Source organism: Haemorhous mexicanus, chromosome 10 (genome assembly GCF_027477595.1).
Source record: "Haemorhous mexicanus isolate bHaeMex1 chromosome 10, bHaeMex1.pri, whole genome shotgun sequence".
NCBI classification, from domain to species: domain Eukaryota; kingdom Metazoa; phylum Chordata; class Aves; order Passeriformes; family Fringillidae; genus Haemorhous; species Haemorhous mexicanus.
The window spans coordinates 2431584-2453502 of NC_082350.1; the positions used below are offsets into that span (position 1 = coordinate 2431584).

The following is a 21919-nucleotide window of genomic DNA, read 5'->3' on the forward strand; positions in this document are numbered from 1 at the left end:
CATGTTTGGACAGCTATGTGATCAACAAAAATAGCTTCCCAGGTCACAGGTAAATGCCTGTTTCTTGCTCTTTTGGCAAGTACAATTCCTAATGTCCCAGTGAAATTGAGGTGCTGCAACTCCATCTCAGGGAATGCTTTCTGGGTTAAATGAACAAAAAGCAGAGTGTGAGGGAACAGAGTCTCTAACAGATATGGCTTGAGCTTTAGTGAATATTTCCAGCTAAAAAAAAAGTAATAGTATAAAAAGGGGTAGAAGCAGCTAAATTTCCTGATGTTAAGCCAAAGCATTTGTTTTGCCATTTTAGTAATTAAATTATTATTTCTTGTTTCAAAACAATTTTTATCCAAAAATGCTGAATTAAAATGGTGAAGTAGCATGTGAAAAAATGAAACACTCTTCATTTTGTGTTAAAAGAAACATTTATGTTGATCAAAATGTCTACAAAACAGTGTCCAGCCTTACTTGCCATCAGGGCCCTATGAGACTGGGAAGGGAATTGGAGCTTGAAGCAATATTTGGACCATCCAGCTTGTCATATTTAATTTAGGAGTCTTTGTTTCTGGAGAGTAAGGACATCTCCTAGAGGATGCCTTTGCTCAGTTGAGGAGTTCTGCATATCTGAGTCTCTTTAGTTAGTGTGAACACCCTTGTGTGTCAGATACCTCTGAGGAGTGGCATTTTTTAGCACACAACTGACTTTGGGACAGGGTGACACTCACTGGCTGTTGCTGTTCCTGGCTGCTGTGTACATGACCCCTTCTGTTTCTCTGCTTCCTCAGGAGCTCAGCTGGCTCTGACTTGCTGTGTCTGCAGGTAAGGAGGGGAGTGCTGAGCAGAGGTGGTTGTCCCTGTGTGGCTGCTGCTTTTGGTGTCTGTTGAATGAAAAGAAAATCTCTTGATTTAGGTTGGAGTTACCTCCGCAGCAGTTTCAGCTGATCACTGTGGCCTTCCCCATGATCTCCTTTCATGTATTTTTCCCTTTTCCATGGGGTGCTCCCAGGTGGGTCTCACGACAGAGCTCACCCCTAGGCCCCACTTCTGGGGAAGATCCAGAGCAGACCTGAGTGGTGCAGCACATCCCAGAGCCTGAGCCCCTGCCCTGAGCCCATCTGCCACTGGCTGATGTCCTGCTGGAGGGAGCAGGAGGACGCTGCAGAGGTGACACAACCTGCAGGGCAGCCTGGGCACCGGGACTGATCGTACAGGCTGGGGCACCTCCGGTGTTGGCAGCTCACATCAGAGGGGAGGCTGGAGCTGCTGCAGGAAGAGCACAGGGCTGCTCATCAATTAACTCCTTCTCCCTTATTACAATCTTTGAAGAAGTGGGTGGGCTGAAGAATCAAAAATCAGCTGTTTCCTCAAGTTTGCGGAGAAAATTTGCTCTGGGAATATTATTATTCATGCTGGATATGGAAGGTGTTTGTGCCAGCTCTAATTAACTGTTCTCACTAGCACAAAGATGTTCTCCAGTGAAAGCCAGTGTGTTACTCTACTGATTTGGATTAATTAATGTGAAAAGGCCAAGTATGTAATTTTGTAGTTGAACTTTTAGATCTGTATTTGAGTTGAAATCACATTATGCAATGATTGAATATTCTCCTGGTCTGACTGGGAAAGAAGTTTCCACAAAGAAGACAACTTTATGTTGAAGAAAACCTCTGAAATTAAAATTTGTTTTCTTTTCAAGAGGTTTTTCTGGAATGTCACTCTGTTCCCCCAGTTGTTATTCACAGAGTAACTTCTTCTCCCTGAAGTAAGAGGAAAGGCTTTGGGTCAGGCCCCATCTCAGTTCTCCCCCTTTTCAGATGGTCATTATGCGCTTGCCACTGCCAGAATGACAGTCAATCCCCTATGCCATTCTCCCTTCTCTAAAAATTGTTGCAAGTAAAACTCAGAGAAGCATCTGTAAGGTGACTTGCTCTGGTACTGTGGATATCCAGAGCTGCCATCTGAAAATGTCTCAGTGTCAGCAGTGTTGTCAGTGCGATGCAAACCTTCTGCAGAGGTTTTGGAGCTGCAGCTGCCCCTAGCCCTTGGGCACCTTCTGCACTGTGCCTGGATCTGGTGGAACTGAGGAGGCCTGGGAAGCACCTGTGGGCAAGTGGGCAGTGGCACTTTGTGCTTTGAAATGCACAAAGAAATTTGGCAAACTGGATTTGAGAAATGAAGGATTTACAGCTCAGTGGTTTTGAATGTACAGGAGCCTTTGTGGCAATTAAACCAGCAGCACCATGTTAATGGCCTCTGGGGGGTGTGCAGGAAAATACAGGCCAATGCAGTTACCCTTTGGAGAAAAGCTTGAACCTGACACAGCTGTGGATTTAGGTTTTAAGGACTGCAAGTAGTAATGTAAGGCAGCATTTTATTACTTGGCTGAGTTCAACTTGTTCTCCAAATTAGACTGATCATTTTGTAGGTCAAATATTTGGGAGCAGCCTAGTAAACTGCTGCATTGTTGTTATACAAGCTAAGAATAAACACAGGAGGTCACTGCATAAACATCCAGGAAAAAATAAAAGCCCAGGATGGAATAAACCATGCACAGACACCCACATCTACAGGCTGGATTTGCATGGCCATCTGCAGCCCCAGCTCCTGGGGAAGGGAGCAGGGTAAGCTGTGTGGGCTGGCAGCCCCACGTTCCAGGTTGTGCTGCTGATTGCTTTTGGTTTTGTAATGACTTCAGCAAGACCTCGGAGGGAGATAGGCCTGTCAGACCAGCTGTGGGGACAGGGAGCAGGAGGGGGCTCAGTGTGTGGGCTGGATGCTGACTCCAGATTTCTGAAAGCACTCCCCATCCCTGGCCTTCTCCAGTTCTCCTGAGGAGTCCCTGGATTATAAGGAGCTTTATACATATCCCAGATGGCCCTTTGGCTGTGGCACAGTCTGCACACACTTGCCATGGGGCACACACTCACTCAGAAGGGCTGCAGCAGCACCTGCCTGAGGCTGCTCACTGAGGCACGAGAGGCTAACACAACATCCTCCTTAAAACCAACAGCACGCCCAGTTATTGAGCAATGCTGGAACGATCCCGTGACACCACATGCAGCCCCCGCGGTGTAAATGTGGCAGACAATGCACGGCAGGCAGTGAATGTGCCTGGGAACAGCAAACAGGTGATTTCCCACCCCACTGCTGGCAGGAACTGTTTAAACGTGCTGTGTTTCCCTTTGTGGGCAGGCTGCTTGTGAAACTATGCCCTAGGTCATGGTCTGGGTCAGGGAAAATGTGGTTAGCCCCAGGCAGGGAGCGGCTTGGATGGCCAAGGGAATGGGAGCTGCTTGGATGGCCAGATAAATGGCAGCTGTTTGGATCTCCAGGAGAAGGGGAGCTGCTTTGGATGGCCAGGGGAATGGGAGCTGCTTGGATGGCCAGATAAATGGCAGCTGTTTGGATCTCCAGGAGAAGGGGAGCTGCTTTGGATGGCCAGGGGAATGGGAGCTGCTTGGATGGCCAGGAGAATGGGAGCTGCTTGGATCTCCAGGGGAATGGGAGCTGCTTGGATGGCCAGAAGAATGGGAGCTATTTGGATGGCCAGGAGAATGAGAGCTGCTTGGATCTCCAGGGGAATGGGAGCTGCTTGGATGGCCAGAAGAATGGGAGCTGTTTGGATGGCCAGGAGAATGAGAGCTGCTTGGATCTCCAGGGGAATGGGAGCTGTTTGGATGGCCAGAAGAATGGGAGCTGTTTGGATCTCCAGGGGAATGGGAGCCGTTTGGATGGCCAGGGGAATGGCAACCTTTCTGGAGCACATTTGCCTTTGTCATGTGGGATGGCGATTGTTGGGAATGAGCACTGAGCTCCATTCCAAGCCCCAGGCCTTGGCTGTCTCTGTGCTCCCTCCCTGGGCTGCGGGCCACAGACACTGCCCTAAGTAGATCCTTATCAAGCTCTTAGCTGTATTTTGGGGACAGCTGCCTGTTTGAAGGGTCACAGTTGTCAGTCTTGCCTCGGCTTGAGCCCAGGATTTGGGAAGGAAATGAGAGCCATTTAAGTATATTCTGTCTGCTGCCCTATTTTGGTCTCAGTTCCCCATTCAGTTGAAGACATCCAGATCCCCAGCACTGCAAGGAGGGGCTCCTCTTTTGGCAGCAGCAGGCTGGGGAAAAAGAATTGCCTGATCAAAGTGCTTTGAGAAGCATTTTGCTGTATTTGGAAAGGAGGTGCTTAGAACTGACACTCATCCCCCTCTCCAAGACAAATGAATGCTGCAGAAGTACAGACAGTTGCAACGTAGCTTGAGCCCCTCTGAAGCATGAAGCAGGTTTGCATTAATCCTTTTGGACCTTTCCTTTCTGTGCTTTATAACAGCTTTAAAAAAGTTTCAATTAAGGTGTCATGGATAGAAATGCTCACTTTTTCTCCCTGACCCAGTATTTTAGTGTTAGCCCATGAAATGCATGAGTTAGCAATAAGCAAACTCAAACCAAGTTGCTTTTATAACAGCAGCTATCAAATATCAAATGGCTGGCTGAAATGTTAAGTGGGAAGAGGAAAGCATGACAATTCTCTAAAAAGGTTTGCAAAGGAAATGCACTTTGCTTTCATTCAGTACTTTTGATGGAGTTGCTTAATTGCCCTAAAAGGTAAATATTTGGTATTAATCTCCTTGATAATTTGAGTTCATTTGCTGTAGTTGTTCCTGAAGCGCTGCTTCTGCCAGAAGAGCAGCACATTGTGCTTGTCCATACAGGGAGCTGGTGGGGCTTTACATCTTCAATTTGCCTCTTTCCCTAGATTTTTCATTTGCAGCCACTGTTCTTACATTCTGCTGGAAGGGCAGCACCGTGCAGGGCTGTGTGCAGGAGCTGTAAAACTGATTTAGGCCCTCTAATATTAGTGTGTCTCGGCCCGTTCATCTGTGTGCTGTGACACCTGTGGGCTGGGTAATCCTAGCCCCATGCAGCTGTGGTGGGGTATGCTGGCATTGCTTACACCCACCTGCATGGCCAAAAAGAGTGGTTTTCCAGGTGAGGAGAGGGTTCTGTGTCTGCTTGATGCCTTGGACAGGCTACTTAGAACAGAGGCTAGACAAGATTTAGAGAATAAAGTGGGTGTTTATTAAAGGCCTTCAACAGGCACACCTTGGGCAGTCACAGCCTCCCAGAGGCTACACCCAAGCTGGACAATGGGCACCAGTTTTTCAGACAGTTACAAGTTTGATCCATTTACATACCAGGGGTTAATTCTGCAATTACAGCTTCAGCTATTGAAGTCATTTACCCGCAGTTTGCTCCCCCCATTCACTTTTGTTTGTACTTTTTTGGGCCTGAGGCTGCAGGGCATCCTTGAGTTCCAGGCCTAGAGGAATTGCTTTGTATGACCAAAATGTGAAGACAGTAGTTAACACCCTGTATGAAGTTTAGAGTTATGCACTAATGCAGCACAGGATTTGAAAAATATAAAGGCTAAAATCTTAAGGCATCATGCTGCCTGCTCCTGAGGCCATGATGACCGCTGCCATGGTGGCTCCAGGCCTCCTCAGCCAGCGGGGCCCAGGGTTGCCCAGCCCCTGTGCCAGAATTACCATGGTGTTATGTCATCCAAGAACCCCCTCAGGGCAGGTTTTGTGGCCCTGCTGGCATTACCATGGTGTCATCTCATCCAAGAACCCCCTCAGGGCAGGTTTTGTGGCCCTTCTGCTGCCACTCGCCCCAGCCGGCAATGGAGGTGCAGGGTGGCGGCCGAGGGCGGCAGCGCTGAGGGGAGGCCGGAGCCGGCTGGGACCCGCCCGGGACGCGCCCGCCCTCCCTTCCTTCCCTCACACGGGGGCTTGCCCTCACTTGTGCTCGTCTCCTGGCATTCACCCAAACATACAGGAAATGTCAAAATCTTAAATTAATATTTTAATGTCCAAACCAGTGGTTTTCCTTCACAGAGATGAGGCACCAGAGGCTGCACTTTGTCTCCAGAGCTGTGTGTGTTTCTGTGCCAAATCCTCCCTGGGCGCAGGGGGCATTTGAAAGTAATACTGCTTTTCTGACCAAAACTGATCCTGAATTTGGCAAAAAGGCCTTGAGGAGAAAGAAGTTAAATATCCTTTGCTGTTCATGTTTAAAATAGACTCTGGGGCTGCCTCATTGAGGCACAGTCTGCCAGCAGCTGGGAGTGCCCTCACGGTCCCCTGGGCTCCTGGGTCACTGCAAAACAGGAGCCTGGGACACCTTGTGGAGGCAGAGTCCTGCATGTGGTGGTGTATTTAGGAAAGTATTTGAGGGTGGGGTTTTTCGTTTGGTTGGCTGGGTTGTGTTTGGTTTTTAAAATGTTTTGGTTTGTTTTTCAAACCAAACAAGCAGCTGTTTGTGATGAGCCACCCTTAAGGGGAAGGTGCACCTTTAGGGTGGGTTGTCAGACCACGGTGACAGGAGCAGGAGGAGAAAGGGCTGAGGCTGCAGATTGCACTCGGGGATGTGTGGCACCATGAAAGATGGCATTGTAATTGCTTTGTCATTTCAAAAAATGTGCTAAAAGTGATTGGCATGGTTGGAGTCAAATGCTGGGCAGCAGTGAGCCCTTCATGTGTTGAATGTGATGTGCTCCTGGTGTGCTCTGGTGTCAGTGGAGCAAGAAAACAACAGCAAACCAACCCAAAAAGCAAAGAAACAAACAAACAAACACAAAGATGTTCTCTGTCACCAGGGCTTAGCATGGAAAAATTTGCAAAGCAATACATGATTTATTATTATTTATTCTAAGAACTCTCACTGCATATACATTTTCCTGGCACTTTCCCTCTGTGACTGTTGAGGACTGGAGTTTTCCCCAGGGATGTGGCAGTGCTGCAGGTGTCAGCCCTTGCTGTCCCACTGCTTGTCAGCTCTCTGTGCCTGTGCTGAGGGGCTCCCTCAGCCCTCCCTTGTCTCCCACTACCCCTTTCTTGGCACTCACTCACTTTGGGCCCAGGCTGCTGCTGCCAAGGTCTTCCAAAGGAGCCCTTTTCCCAGCCAGAGCCTGCCAAGGAGAGCTGTTGGCATTGCCACCCTTCTGCTTTTTATGGTATTTTTCTTTCCTCCTTTTTTTTTCCTTATTCTTTCTTCCTCCTTCAGAAGTTAGGTAACAGATGTTGAAGTGTGTTCCCATCTGAGGGTATGAATAGGATCTAGGTGACAAAAACAAAGTTAAAGCAAATTGGATGCTTGCTTTTGGTTGCATCCATGAACTCCTACCCAGGGATGCGAAAGAAAATACAATACCCCTCTGAAATCTTGTTAATAGTTTAAGGAGCAGCTGATGCCTCCTAAAAATGTTCAGCCCATAAGGATTCTTATTTGCTTTGTCTGACTTGTCCTTCATTGTTCTTCCTAGTGAATGCTATTTGCATGAAAATGAGACCTTTTGTTTCTGAAGAGTTGATCCATCCATGCTACTTATTTCTCATTTGGACACTGACCATTGGAGCCTGAGTCTGCCCAGGGAGTGCAATTAACTGGGGTCCTCTAGACTCTAATCCTCTGGGACACTGGGCTCACTTCCACAGCCTCTGACTATGATAGAAAGGGTTTCTCACTTCAGGGGGATTAAGTATGCAGCAGAGGCTGAGCAAACGTTGTTGTAATGGAGAGTGGGGTGCAGTAACACCACAAGTGTAAGTTCTATCAGTGGAAGTTATACCCTTCTGACAGGAATTTCCCCAGAGTCCTTCAAGGGCCAAATGTAGCTGTTAAAGAAATGAAATGTTCATGTGCTGTTTCCAGCTGTGTATGAGACCCCACTCTTTCCCTGGGGGCTGAGAATCCTGGAGCTGTAGGCCCTGATCTGCTGTCCCTTTGTTCCAGTGGGCCACCTGCAATGCAGCTCCGTGGCTGCCTTGTCACTTGCAATTGGCTTGTGCTGCTGCTTCATCTTTGATTGGAGAAACTTGCCTGATGGTTCTTTGTGCTGTCGTCATTAACCCTCAAAACATCACCAGACTTCCAGCTGTCCTTGAGCTGGAAAGAAAAGTCCTTCCTTCTTCTTGGCTCCCTGACAGAAAGACATTCAAGCTTTGCTGTTCTGACATTCTGTATGCAACCAAGAAAATAGTATTTTGTATCCTGAGCAATTTTGCCAAAACTTTGATACATGAGATTGTTACCTATGTGGTTCTCTTTGCATCTGTGTTTTAAGGACATGAGGTGGGAGCTGGATTGTAAACCTGTAATGTGACCAGGGAGGAATAAAATTCTTGGGCACATACAAGTGGAGTTCTAGAAAAACAAATCCTTCATCTAGTGCAAACAAAATAGTTTTCAGTATGGGAGTCTGGCTGCTGTGGTGTTCAAGTTAATCTGATAGCCTGAGAGTTAGAATGGGTGTATTTACCCACAGGATTGGAGTTGTGATTGGCAAAAAGTGGGAGAGAGATTTGGGACATCTTCTAAAGACATTTTGTGGCAGGTGTATGTGGGCATCCCAAGGCAAATGACACAGGCTAATTTGAGAGAGCAATAACCCAAAATAGCATAGAGCATAAAAAATATCTGAATGGTGTGATTATGTGCAGAAATGAGAGCTGGATAAGAGTGATACTGCTTGGCTTGTGCCCTGTTTCTCCAAAACAAGGTAACATATTATTCCAGCCTCAGTATTTTGTGTTCCAAAGGAGAGGGGCATTAAAGGTCTCGCTGTTGCTGCTGAATGTGTTGGGCTTTTTCTTACTCATGGAGTGGGTTAAAAATGCAAATATGGCCATGGCATTGCTTTACCTCCTCCCTTTCCTGAGCATGTGGTTTTTCTGAGGAATCATAAGACAACATGTGTCAGGCTGTGGGTATGATTAGGAGTAATCTGGCTCCTTTTGTGTGGTTATTGACGTGGGAGATGGGCAGAAGTGAGGTGGAGCAGGAATACCCCATCCCTGCTGGATTCCACACTGGGGGCTGGGTGGGATACCACAGGCCAGCTCAAAGGGGAACAACCCCCTCATGACACAAGAGGGTCCCGCTCCAAGGTCTTTGTGCAGTCACAGGCAGGAGCAGCAGCAAGAGCTGAGCTCAGAGCAAAACAGAGTGCTTTATACCTCAGTCACTGCTCAAACAAAAAGGTCTAAATAGCATATTTATTATTGATACCAAGTTATTTTGCTCTGCATGAGGGAAACAAACCCACATGTGGGGCTTTTACTGCTATGCCGAGCTGGGTCTGGCAAAAGTCACAGTCCTTTGTTTCTGCCCCCTTCCAGCTGCTACTTTTTCAAACAACACCACTTCCTATCAGTATGAATGAAGTCAGTCAGGTCTCTGCTGTCTGCAACTTCTTGTGTTTTCTTTCCTAAGCTCTTTAAACTGATAAAAGCTGTGTCAGACAGTGTCCTTCACTCTCAATAGTGATGGCAGGCCAAGTAGGCCCAGGTTAAATGCTGGGCTCTGGGAGGTGGCTTTACTTGTAGTCACAAAGTTAATACTTAGCCAGGAATGGTTGGGATTCTTGTGGTGTACTCCAAAGTGTAATCTAAACTGCTTTCCTGGGTTTGTAATGCTGAGTTTTGGATTAACAATTGCCCACCAGTGTTTATAGCTCTAAACTGCTGATGCTTGCTCTCAAGCATAGTCCCAGTGTAATGCCCTTTTTGTCTTGGAATAGAGAGAAGGATTAATAGGAATCTGTAGCATACAGCAGATGTGAGGTTTTACATCGTTTGATGTCTGCAAATGGCACTGATTCAGCTCTTCTTCCAGGGACACACTTCTGATTCCTCGGAGATTTTTCATTTTAACACTGTCCCACAGCAACATTAGAAAATGTGATAAATGCTATTCTTACAAAGTGACAGTGCATAAAATCAGAATAATAAGAATAAACAAAATGAAGGAGGTTGTGGGCGTCCTTTGCATTTCCCAGCAGCTAAAGACACTGATTCATTAGTTTGTTGCTATGGTAGACCTTTCTCAGTAGCAAGAAACCCAATGGAGGGAGAAGTCTCAGCTTTGCTAAAGGGTTCAGTGCCTCCAAAAGCTAAAGGCAGAGCCTTGTGAAAGGAAAGGAAGGAATGGAGACAGGGATGAATAAGGCAAGCTGGAGCCCCTGATTAAATTGTGGCTTTGCACTGGCCAGCTGCAGATCGAGGAGCAAACTGCTCCTCATGAGTGAGATCAGTGTCCGCCCCAGAACTGGAGCCCCGTCTGTGTGTCCCTGGCACTCCAAGGTCACCCACGGGAATTCTCCACCGCTTTGTGGTCCCACTTAGCACATCTTTACTTCTTTGTGAGGCTTCTGCTAGTAAATGCAGCAGATGGAAAGAGCATGCAAACAGCCTTGCTCTGTGAGGAAATAGCTGTGAAGGGAGCTGGGGTGTGATTTCTGCCTCTGCCTTTCTGCAGTACTTCACTTTCACAGCAAAATTAAGTATTTCACTTCTCAGAGGGCTTCTGCCTAGCATCTACAGCACTGCAAATTCATCTTTAGATCATGTCACTGTCCTTCTGCAGAGAGAACAAAGGGCTAGCAGCAGTAAAAATGCTAAAACATTTTGAGAGAAGTGAAGCATAAGAAAATTTCTATAAACCCCTTTTTATTTCTGTAGAAAATTACTTTTTCTGAAGCTTTTTCTGATTACTTTTTTTCTCATTACCACTGATCACAGATGTGATATTGTTCATGGTAAATACTTTTCTCCATTCATTGTATGTGAACATCTTTGAAAAAATACATAAAGTGATTTTTTTTTTTTTTTTTTTTTTTTTACTTTTTCATTTTTTATTTCCAAAATAGTGAAAACTCTGTAGAACTTTCTGCATGTCTGGTACCTGTGTTGATTCCTTCCATTTGGGAGATGAATGCTGTGGCTGGGATTTCCATGGTTATTTGTAAATATCATTGGTGATGTTTTCTTTTAAACCTTTTATTCTTCCCTAAGCCAAACAGATACTTCCTGAGCCTGACACATAAGATAATAGTTGTACTAGAAGACAAGAAATTTGGAAAGCAAAGGACAGATGTGCAGAGTTAATCTAAGTTTGAGCCTCACTGCTTTCCAAGGTGAGTGAAGCTGCAGGGAATAGAGCATTTGCTGCTGAAATGTCACTCAAAGAAGTGAGTGGGAAAATTGCTTATGTGAACAGGATACAGTCTTGAATGTCTGCAACACTTGGCAAGAAATCTGGCAGCCTCAGGGTGCGTTTTTGAAAGGCCTCTCAATTGAAATGCCTTGCTTGGCCCAAAGGGTGAAGTTCCCCAGCAGTGCAGATTCATCAGCTCCCATGACCTGCTGTGCTTTCAGTGCTGATTCAAATCTTTTGCCTTTCACTATCCAAATGCAAAGCCAAGTGCAAGTAGAAAACATGCTCTATAGCAGCTCTCTAGCACCCACTGCATTTTTTTAGAATAAACTGATGATTTTAAGCAAAGAACTGTATCTGTTAGGAAGGAGTCCTTGGTTCTTGGGGGCAAATGGTTTCCAAACAAAGTCCTTGGGTTTGATTTCTTTTTCTTCATATGAATTTCAGGTTTTCAGATTTTTTCTCCTTTTATTTCCTAGCACTCTACAGCTTTTAATATTCTCTTGGTGATACCTCGTGTCATGGTTTAGATACAAATGCCTGCCAATGAGCAAGTTGCTGCAGTCACCCATCTGAGCAAAGAAAGGATCAGACAACACTGCATTTGACCTGGAGAGTCAATATTCAGAGGGCCAGAAACAGTAAGATCCAGCAGGAAACTTTTTAGTAGAAAGTGTTGCCTTTACAAAATTCTAATTTCTCCCAGGAATGTAGAATGAGTCATTACTGTGCCCTGATCAGTGGTGCTCTCACAGCAGGCAGAGGCACTGTAGGCCCTGCACAGGCAGGGCTCAGACCATGCTTGGCTGTACCCTGTCATGGACAGTTACTTGCTTTTCCACACCTCAGCCTGTTTGTTTCTAGAAAAATCAGTGGCCAGATTCACTGGAGAAACACAGAGGAGATGCCCAGGTGAAGAAGAAATGCCTCAAGCATTTTTAATTTTCCTTTGTTCAGTGTTAACAATGCTTAATCTGGTCAGCATCCTAGCCCTTTCTAAGCAGTATGTTATTGCTGAGAAAAGTAGCTTAGAAGCCAAAAATTCCTAAATTTAATGTTCATCACGCTGGTGTCTACCAGCATTCTAAATTAAATTACAGTGCAAGTTACTTTATGATCTGTGGGACCAAGGACAGCAGGGTAAAAAAACCAAAGAACAGATGTATTCAGAAAAAAGCTGAGCAACAGAGGAAGCATAAAACTACAGGTGAGCTTCTAGTCCCAGTTATTGCAATGTAAGCCCAAAGTCATGTCAGTGAAACTAATGGAGCTGCCTCAGGCTACAGAAGAGCAATTGAGATCAGTTTTCTCATTCACTTTGGCATTTTCTGCCTCCCCAGGTACTGATGCAATCCCTGTTCCCTCTGTTCAGGCATTGTCAGTTAAGCTGGAGGCCCTCTTGGCATGGCCCACTGCTTTGAGATGGAAAATAACTCTTTTGCCTCAGCACTTTTTCTTCTACGATTTGTTAACTCTTTTTCCAAAAGGAGCATGAAGTCACAATGGTAAAATCTTTGTGTCTGCTGAAGGGTAGTTAGTTAAAAGGTAAGTTATGAGCAAGGACCTGATGAGCATTCCTTGTCTGCTGGCAGGGATATTCAGTCAGCTGTTCTGAAGGTACTGAGGGAATCAATGGAAATGGCCATTGCTATGGGGAGGGAATTCTTGCTGGAATATCCTGGTGAATTTTATTTTCAGGCATTTTTTCATAACCAGGACATAAGGTAATAACACAGTCCATGTCTTCTCAGAAGCACAATGCATCGCCTGAGCACCAAAAGGACTCTGTCAACAGCAGCACATGCTTAGGTCTGTGTTGGGTCAGTGTTCCCAACTGGAACTAGGCTTCTTTGGTACAATCTCATACATAGATTCACTTAAAAAACATTCCCTTTGATAGCCTGGAGCCCCCATATGTAAATCTCCAACTCAGGAGAAATCAATACACGCTTTGTGCATTAGCCTTGTCAAAAGTTGTGGAAAAGAGACAGTTCAAAGGCTGGGATTAGTGTCCCTGCCTCGAAGAGGTACTGCAAGGATCCAGTTTAGCATGAATATGAGAACTCTTTGGCTTAGATTGCTAAATCAGCTCATCCCTCAGGAGGTGGCAGCTGATGGCTGGGATGGAGCTGCAGGCAGCAGTGGGGGTGGCCCAGAGCAGTGGGGTGCCTCTGCAGGCTGGATGCTCCTTGTCTTTGGGCTTATCTGTGCCTGTGAGCGCTGATAAGAAGTCACTGACTGGCATGTTAGGCTCTTGATTATTTTTTATGGCCTTGTTTGCTTGGGGAATGGGAGTGCTTAGCTTGCTCTGAGGTCCAAAAGGTTGCTTTCCCCCAGGGTTCTGTGTGTTTCTGGCTACTGCTTTAGGGATCACGGCTGCTCTTATCTTATCCCCCCATAAGGTGGGGGTGGTTCCTTCAGGTTCATGTGTTTGCCACTGCATTGGACATGGGGATTTTATTTCATGCTCTTGTTTGGTTTGGCTCTGTTCATGAAACTATGTTTGTAACCAAGGAGGAAGGAACAGATGTGAAAAGCCTGCAAGTAGGAAAGGAGCTGATGAGGAAGCCTGGAACTGGGGGAGTCAATTAATGTGTGCTGTGTGGGGATTTGAGCCAGTGGCAGCATTAGTTAGATGTGTGACGAGCTGTCACAACAGCTGTCACCAAAACAAGTGCTGCACCTTGAAGTCCAGCAGTGGAGGAATGGCATGGAGATTTTGCTATACCCACATGAACCTAAAGCTGCCTTTGCATTTAGAGTTACAATCATTATTTTCTTTTTTAAATAGCATGTGCAAGTCTAAACCTGACAGGCACATATGTGTGAGGACAAGCGCACGTGACCAGGACAGAGGAGGCAACAGAATTTAGTCTGAAGCTTTTTACCATGAACTTCAAGTCTTTGTTTCTTAACAGAGCAAGTCTGTAGTGACTAAAGTTTTGAAGAAGGTTTGCAGGTACAGTGTGGACAGGGAAGCTGAAATAAGCTGCCACATAAAGGGAACATTTTTTTCTTTTCAAAGTAAAGAAGAATCACGTCCAAAGAAATATGCATCACTGTTCCTATGAATAATTAAATATATTTTTACACATAAATAATAACAGGAAACATTATGGAAAGAAATAAAAAAAGTTAGGAGGAGTCTCTTGGAAATTTACTAAGTTCTGGTTTTTAGGAAATATTTTCAGCTGTGAATATTTAAAGCAAACTGCTCAGGCAAGAAGTTCAGAACCCTGTACTTTCCACAAAAGCCTCTCCACACATCACCCCAAGTAATGAACATGCAGTATGTAAATCAAGGCTTTTGCATGGCTCTTTTTTCACTGTTTTGCAACGGGTCTTCCAAGGACTCCTTTAAAACAAAATAGTAACACACCCCATCGAGACAGCAGTTCAGGTTTGCCCAGCAAAGGGTGACCTGAACAGTGTCTCGTAGCACTTGCTGAAAACTGATGTGGATGACGTTGTTCTTCACTAAAAAGTACATGAAGTATGCCACGTGGTAAGGTGTGAAACACACCAGAAAGGCAACCAGGTTTGTCACCACGATCCTCTCTGCTCTGGTGCTGTGTGGCCGGGGGTTGTCTGGCTTTCTGTGCCTTCTCAGGCAGCGGACGGTTTGGGCAGTGCAGAAAGTCATGGCTGCCATGCTGCCAAAGAAGATGATCTCCAGTGTGCTGAGCAGGCCTGCGTTCTCCCACGTGCTCTTGGAGAAGTTGTGGAAGCAGGACGAGATGTTGTGGCCCTTTCCATGCAGCTGGAAAGTAGAGAGTGTCCCCACAGAGGTGCCCAGGCAGATGAGAGCACAGACCATGGCAGCTTTCTTCATGGACCTGAGGGTGAGGGCCACGAAGGGGTGGCAGATAGCGATGTAGCGATCCACACAGATGCACAGGGAGATGAGGATGCTGCCGTACATGTTCACAAAGTACAGACTCTCCAAGGTGGAGCAAAACACAGACCCCAAGTTCCAGTTGTCCTGAAGGTGGTAGGAAATGATTTTGAAAGGAAGAGTAAACAACAGCAAAGTATCCAGGAATATAAGGGCTATCATGTAGACTGTAGATTCTGACAGCTTTTTAACCTTAAAAAACAGGAATGACAGAGCCATGATGTTGAACAGCAATCCCAGGATAAAAGTGGGGGTGTACACGATGAGCTGGAACAGTTCCACAGTAACACTGATATTGCCCTTGCCATGGGTGTCATTCATATCTCCAGGTATGCTGGAAGAGAAGAAAATCCCCACAAGAAAGGATGAAAATCACGTAGAAGACACAGAACAAAGGCTAATGAGGTCTCCATGTGTCCACAGCTTTGGAAATACTTTGTTCCCCTGCTGTGTGCTGAATTGGAGCTCCTGGTAACATGGAGCTGCTCAGTGGCAGTGATTTTGGGCAAGGTTGTACCTCGAGGGGGCATGGGGCTTTCTGGTGTCCACCCTCCCTTGCACTGTTAGCTGTAACCCCAGCCTGCACTGTCCTGTATTCTGGCTGGGCAGAGTATGACTGCACCATCCCCTTGGAGAGATTCAATCTCTTTGCAGACACAAGGTAGCAGACCCTGATTTTAGGGTTTCTGGGATCACGAGGGTGGAAACAATTCTGTGGATCCTGTTTCCTGCATCAAGCTATCATATGAGATCTCGGGGAGTCAAGAACAGAAGGGTCCCCCACATTTATTAATGGGAGGATCCCATACAGTCACTGCCAGCCTGCACCCTCTCCCACCACCCCTGGGCAAAGAGGGACTGTGAGTACCTCTGGCCCTTCTAAAAGCTGTCTGAAAGCTGCAGGCAGGAAGCTTCCAACAGGCTATTTCTGGCAGAGGTTAAGTCTTTGGCAGAAGGATGAGGTTTTGTCTAAATCAGCCAGACTTACCAGAGCAGAGACAGGGGTTACAGGAAACATGCAGCTGGATTTGCCTGTGTAAGAAGAGACTGAAGGAGTCAGGCAGGCACCCTCTGAGCTGAGCTGGGATCATGAAGTAATTACCTCCTTTAGAGGAAGGGTTCTGGCTTGATCCTGCCCTCAGACTCTCCTGATAAGGACTAGGAAGCTGTTCATTGGTTTCTGCAGTGCTGTAGTCACTTAAAAATGCAAATGGCCAGGAATACCAGATCCTTTCCTCCAGCCAGTTCCATGACAGCAAATGGAACCTGTAAATAAAGTCAGAGATCTTTCTGTCAGCACCCAGAAATTACTTTCTCCTGCTGTTCTCTAGTTTTTACTTCAAACCAGTGTCTTTCCTACATGAGCTGCTGATTTTGATGCTGTTCCATCTTAGATTTGTCAACTGTTTGTCAACTGGGCAGTCAAAGTTTCTGTCCTGCAGATCAAATCACCCCCCTGAGTATTTCACATGTAAACTCTCCCTAGCTGTGGTTTGAGAGATTAGGATCTCTTCGAGTGAGATTCAGATCAGCAAAAAAGGAAATTTAGTTCTTTACTCCTTAAAGACACAGTAATGGCAGGTAAGTGAGATTCTCTGAGTTCCTGGCTTAGACAGAAGTAAGAAAAGCAGCATGAAGCTCTGTGAGTCTGATGCTGGGAGGGAGCCCATTACTGAGAGCCAAAGGAAGGAAAAGTTAATTAAGGAATTTCTGAAAAGTAATAAATACTGACAAAGTTCTTTACTTCAATGCTTCTGTAGGAGATTTCATTACTACCTTCCTCATTCTTCAGTCTTGTTTCTAATTTGTTTGATAGTGTGTCTAAGAAATTCTGGGTCTAGAGAAATAGAATTTTAGCTCCTCACCAAGATGTTTAACTAAGAAAATTCTCACTATGATTAAAAGATGTTTCAGACTAGGATCTGTTGTGCAGATTTATTAAAAGATAAATGGAAAAAAATATTATGTAAAGCATAAATGCAAAGGGAAGTTTTGTTCAGTCATTAAAAAAGTTAGCTATGCTGTAAGCAATGCAAGTTATGTAAAATAGAATTAGTTTTTGGCTCTCATGACAAAAAGGAAAGCTTTTAAGGCAAGGTTTTGTTATAATGAAATATCTCCTGTCATCTTACCTTTGGGCTGCCTCGTGCTCTGGTTGTTGGCTTTTTCTCCTTCTCAGCTTGTAGAATTCTACAGTCTTGTGTTTTCTTTTAAGGCAGCAGAGTGAGCTGCATGCAAAGCAGCTGCTGGTCAGAATGTCAGAAAGCACCAAGTGCTGCTGCTTTTTGTTCCATCACAGATTTCCATGACAGCATGGGGCTCCCCATGCCGTGTCTGCATGCAGGCTCTGTGTACACAGGCAGTCACACAGCTCATTTAAGGATGTAAATCTGTGGGACTCACACCTCTGAGTCACCCTTTAAAACACGGAGAGAAATTTGGCTCTACAGACCTTTCTTTGTTTTTTCTTTATTTGTGTTGTTTTTTCTCTTTTGTGTGGCTTTTTTTTGGTGGTGGTGGTTTTTTTTTTTTTTTGTGTGTGTGGTTTTTTTTGTTGGTTTTTTTGTTGGTTTTTTTTTTGTTTTTTTCTCCAATACAGAATTTTATTAATTCTACATAGCATCCATGTGTAGAGTGTTAGTTGTCAAAATGTGCTTTGAGCTAAATCCTGTCATTGCTTCCCTTACTTTTCATGATATCAGAAAGGAAAGAGAGATTGCTGATTTTCAGTGGTGATCTGGTATGTTCACTTCAACTTGGTGTTTCAAAAGAGTCAAGGGTTACTCTTACATCTGTTTACACTCCTAGGGAGCAAGGAATATACTCATGGGGAGTGTCAGGTGATGATTTTGTTCAGGTAGAAAGGGGAAAAAAGTGAACATTTTGGCTGCATGTTTGCAGTGTTCTTTCCAAAAAGGGAAAGAAAGGCCGCAGATGTAGTTTTGCTTGGTCTTCTGCATACTCCCTAAATTTCAAAACTGAAATTTATATTGGCTAAATTAAATCTGTGAAAGAGATGGGGGATATAGGTGGTGAGAGAAGAAACAGTCCCTTGGGGTTTCCCCAGGGTATTTTAGTTGAAATGACTCTATTTAAGGAAAAAAAAGCAACACCACCAAAGGAAAAAACCCACAGAAGTTTGAAGGAACAGTACCTCATCTCATTTCTCAGCTAGCTTGCACTTCTGTGTATCCTGTGGGGGTCTTGTGACCATGGCTGCACTCTGGGTGTGAACAAAACCCAGCACAGGCACCATGAGGAGATGTCTGGGGCTGGGCCAGCAGGGCTGCCCTCAGCTCAGATATGCTCACTTTGGCAGCACAGACACCAAAATTCAACACCTGGTGAATTCTGGTTCATAATGATAGGAAGAGTTGATATTGAAGGATTAAAAGATGATGTTATGAATGGTTGTTATAAGTTAGTTATTTTTGTGGTAATTTTTTGGGTATTTCTTGTTTAAAATTTAAAAACTTAGGATTGTGATGTTTTGTTTTTTTGGTTTGTATTTGTATTGAAAATTGAGTTTTTGGGGTTTTTTTGTTTTGTGGGAGGTTTTTGGGTTTTCTGAGTTTGTTTTAGGATATTTGTGTTATGTTTTAATAGGCGTATTGTATTAGTTAAATTTTTTATTTGTTATTTAGGGTTTTATTGGAACGTGGGTTTTTTGTGGGTGATTAGGTAGAGAGGGTTTATAATTTGGTTGAATTTGGGAATGTGTATTTTTTAAAAGTTTATGGTGATTAGGAAAGTTTGTGTTTTTTTTTTTTTTTGTTGGTTGGTGGAGATATTGGTGTAATTTTGTTGATGATGTGGGAATTTTATGTTGTTTGTTTTGTTATTTTATTTTTAGGAATTGGATTTTTTAGGTTTTTTTGATGGTGAAGTTGGTGTTGATATATTGTAGATGTTTTGAAGGTTTTGGGGTTTTTTTAAGTGTAGTTTGGATTATGTGGTGCAGTTTCTTCAGTACATGTTATTTCTTGTTCCTCTTCATCTGGAAGACCAAAGTTTTCATTTTTCGCTTGGTGCTGCTCTGTGCTCCTGCCCTGCTCTGGGCTTTGCAGATGCCAGTTCTGAAACTGCCACCAACACTCACAGCAGGGGCTTTCTCTTCCCACTCGAGGTTTTCCCCTCCCTCAGACGCTTGGTGCTTTTCCTTCTGTCTCATTTCCTCTCTGACCCTCATGTTCTGAGCACTGCCCACCTTGCTGGAGGCTGTCCCCAGCCAGGTGTCCCTGGGCAAGGTGTCCCCTGGCTGCACAGAGCTCTGTGAGACTCCACATCTGGAGAGAGATGCAGTGGGAAAGGCAGGATGAGGAAGCAGCAGTGGCAGGGGTGGTTCAGCCACCTCCAGTGAGTCCAGCCACCTCTTCCTTCAGCCAAGTGGCCAGGAAGGCATGGACAGGGGTACAAATGCAATAAAAATGGATGAAAAGGTGTGATGCTGAGGGCTGCTGCAGAGGGTGACGTGGATCCCAGTGGGCAGCACAGTGGAAAGGCTGGGACAGCCCCTGAAGGACTCCCACAGTGTTCATTACTTGGCATGCAGGGGAAAGCAGTGGGCAGCTAGGAACCTTTCTGTTCTCAGCACAGGCTCTGCTCTGTGCTAAGGGGATGTGTCTCTTCACAAAGCCCCTAAGTCCAAGTGTGGGTCCCTTTTCTTGGAGACTTGGGAGAAGAGGGTCACCTCTGCACATTCTCTGTCCTTGACACGCCTGTGCGTGTCAGCAATGCCACCAGTGTGTGAAGCACCTCCTGTTTCACATGATTCCTGATGCTGAATGTGCCTTTTTCCTCATGAAGGAGCTGCTTCACATGTATTTCTTTGTTGGTATTGAGAATTTTGCCATATGGCTGCTGCCACACAGACCTCACCTTCAGGATACAGATCTCACCTTCAGGACACACATATCTCATCTTCAGGACACAAATATCTCACCTTCAGGACACACAGACCTCACCTTCAGGACACACAGATCTCACCTTCAGGACACAGCTTCAGGGCGCACAGACCTCATCTTCAGGACACATGCACATCTCACCTTCAGGACACACAGATCTCACCTTCAGGACACACACATGTCCCTCAGTGGCAACCAGAGTTCTGCTGGTTCCCTGTGCTTGCCCTTAAGGCCAACCTTCTCCTTGCAGTGCTGGGCTGTGCCAGCCAAGGTCCTGGCTCTCCTGCTGTTGGTCCTTGGGAAGTGTCGGCATGGGGCTGATGCTGCTGTCAGCCTTCCAGTTTATGACAAGTCAGTAACCACACAGGGTTGTGCAGTGAAGACATGGTGAGGTTTTTCTTGATTTAAATCCTAGCCTAACCAGTGAGAAAAGCATTTGCCCTGCTTGAGAAGAGAGAGCATCCACTGCTGTGATGCAGAGCCTCTGGATGAGCCAGAGATGGGATGAAATGTCCCATCATCTTCATCTGGTGGCTCTGCAGAGCTGTTTGTAACTGAGCTGCTCCATCTCGTGGCACAGGAGTGTAGCGGTTTTGGTTGGCCAATTTGAGATTGCCCGGCCAATGTAGCAATGAGCGCGGTGGGCTCGGTGTGGGCTCAACACCTGTGCACTCATTTGGTGCTGGGAGGCAGGAGCAGCAGAAAGGCAAAATGGGCTCAAAGCTCGCTGCGAAAAACACCAATCACTTGGTTTTTTTAAGTTTTAAAAGTTTAATGATAATAGAATGGTTATAAAAATAGCAATATAATTAGAGTAATAATGATTTGGACAATTTGGATTAAGGCAATATGAGACAATAGAAACAAAGAGTTACAGACAGTCCAGGAACCTTTTTCTGGGCAAAATAAACCTGGAAAAGGCCCCACGTTAACAGAGGATTAACCCTTAAAAACAACAGCCTGTTGCATATTCATGCACCTCATACATGATGCATAAATTCCATTCAAACACAGGATTCTGTCTGGGCAGTGTCAACTTCTTCCTCTGAATCCTGGCGGCGTCTTCAGGGCTGAGCGAGGCAGGAAGAAGTTTGTCTCTCCTGATAATGGAGCAATAAATTCTCTTTCTCTGAAAGACTGAGGTGTCCTGTGGCTGCTCTCTCAGTGCGAGTCCTTTCTTTAAAAAAAAAGTATTCTACATAGCATAGTTTCTCTTTTAACCTTATGTTATAACCTAAAACTATATTTAACACCCTACTTAAGAAATTTAACACATCATAACTTTCTAACACAGCACATATAATATTCATTTAAATATTTGTGAAAAGCCAATCATTAAATATGCATTTTTCACACTCACCTTTCCGCAGGGCACTGCAAATGCCATTCCACGTTCCTCCACGGCAGTGAGGAGCTCGGCCTCAGCCCTGCCATGTGCCTGTCTGTCTGTCTGTCTGTCTGTCTGTGGTGTGCCACTGGGAGGAACACCATGGTGTAGCTCAGACAGCTTATCCCAGCCTGTCCCCACCAGCTGAGCTTCTTGTCCTCGCTGGCACCTGTACCCTGGCATAATGAGCAAGGAGAGCCCAAGCTCTGATGGTTCTGGGTGGGGAGGACCAAAGCACAGCACGGCTGAGATGAAGCTCTTCTGTGGAGGAAGTGGCCACAGGGCTGACTGTGTGTGGCTCATGGGGCCGAGGGCCAGGGCCAGGAAGCTGCTGAGCCAAATCAGCGGTCTGACCACAGGCACCGATGTTTGTCACTGATGCTTGGTGTCCTCTGGAAAGGACCAGCCAGCCTTGGCTGTGCCAGAATTCCCCCAGGGTCCTTCACTGCTGGAGGAGCTAAATCTGCTGCTTGGGAGAGCCGGTGAACTGCTCTGGCTCTTTGAGCCTTGACATGTTTAGTGTTGAACTATCTAATATTTTTAGAGAGACATGCCTGGGCTCAGCCAAGGTTGTTTTTTTTTGTCCTCTTCTCAAGGCCTGTTCTGGCCTTGTCCTGCATAGATAGGGGCTGGAGTTTGGGGTTTGGTTTTTTTTAATTTTATGGGTGGGAAATCAAAGCAGAGATAATTATAAGACTTTTCCAATGTCTGTTTCCACAGGGAAATCAGCTGGGGATGTCTTGTGGGACTT

General features: G+C 45.4%; 1 protein-coding gene and 1 long non-coding RNA gene across 2 annotated transcripts; both read right to left on the bottom strand.

Moving 5' to 3' along the window:
* Nucleotides 1–13902: 13902 nt before the first annotated feature.
* LOC132331444 (G-protein coupled receptor 55-like) lies at nucleotides 13903–17116 on the bottom strand. Its single transcript, XM_059854863.1, has 3 exons — nucleotides 17010–17116; nucleotides 15866–16143; nucleotides 13903–15211 (listed from the first exon to the last, which is right to left on the bottom strand). The coding sequence occupies exon 3, from the start codon at nucleotides 15196–15198 to the stop codon at nucleotides 14281–14283; it is 918 nt and encodes a 305-aa protein (XP_059710846.1). The 5' UTR covers nucleotides 15199–15211; nucleotides 15866–16143; nucleotides 17010–17116; the 3' UTR covers nucleotides 13903–14280.
* Nucleotides 17117–20532: 3416 nt separating this feature from the next.
* Nucleotides 20533–21423, bottom strand: LOC132331445 (uncharacterized). Its single transcript, XR_009487590.1, has 2 exons — nucleotides 21142–21423; nucleotides 20533–20958 (listed from the first exon to the last, which is right to left on the bottom strand). It is a non-coding gene; the product is annotated as an uncharacterized LOC132331445 (long non-coding RNA).
* Nucleotides 21424–21919: the final 496 nt, after the last annotated feature.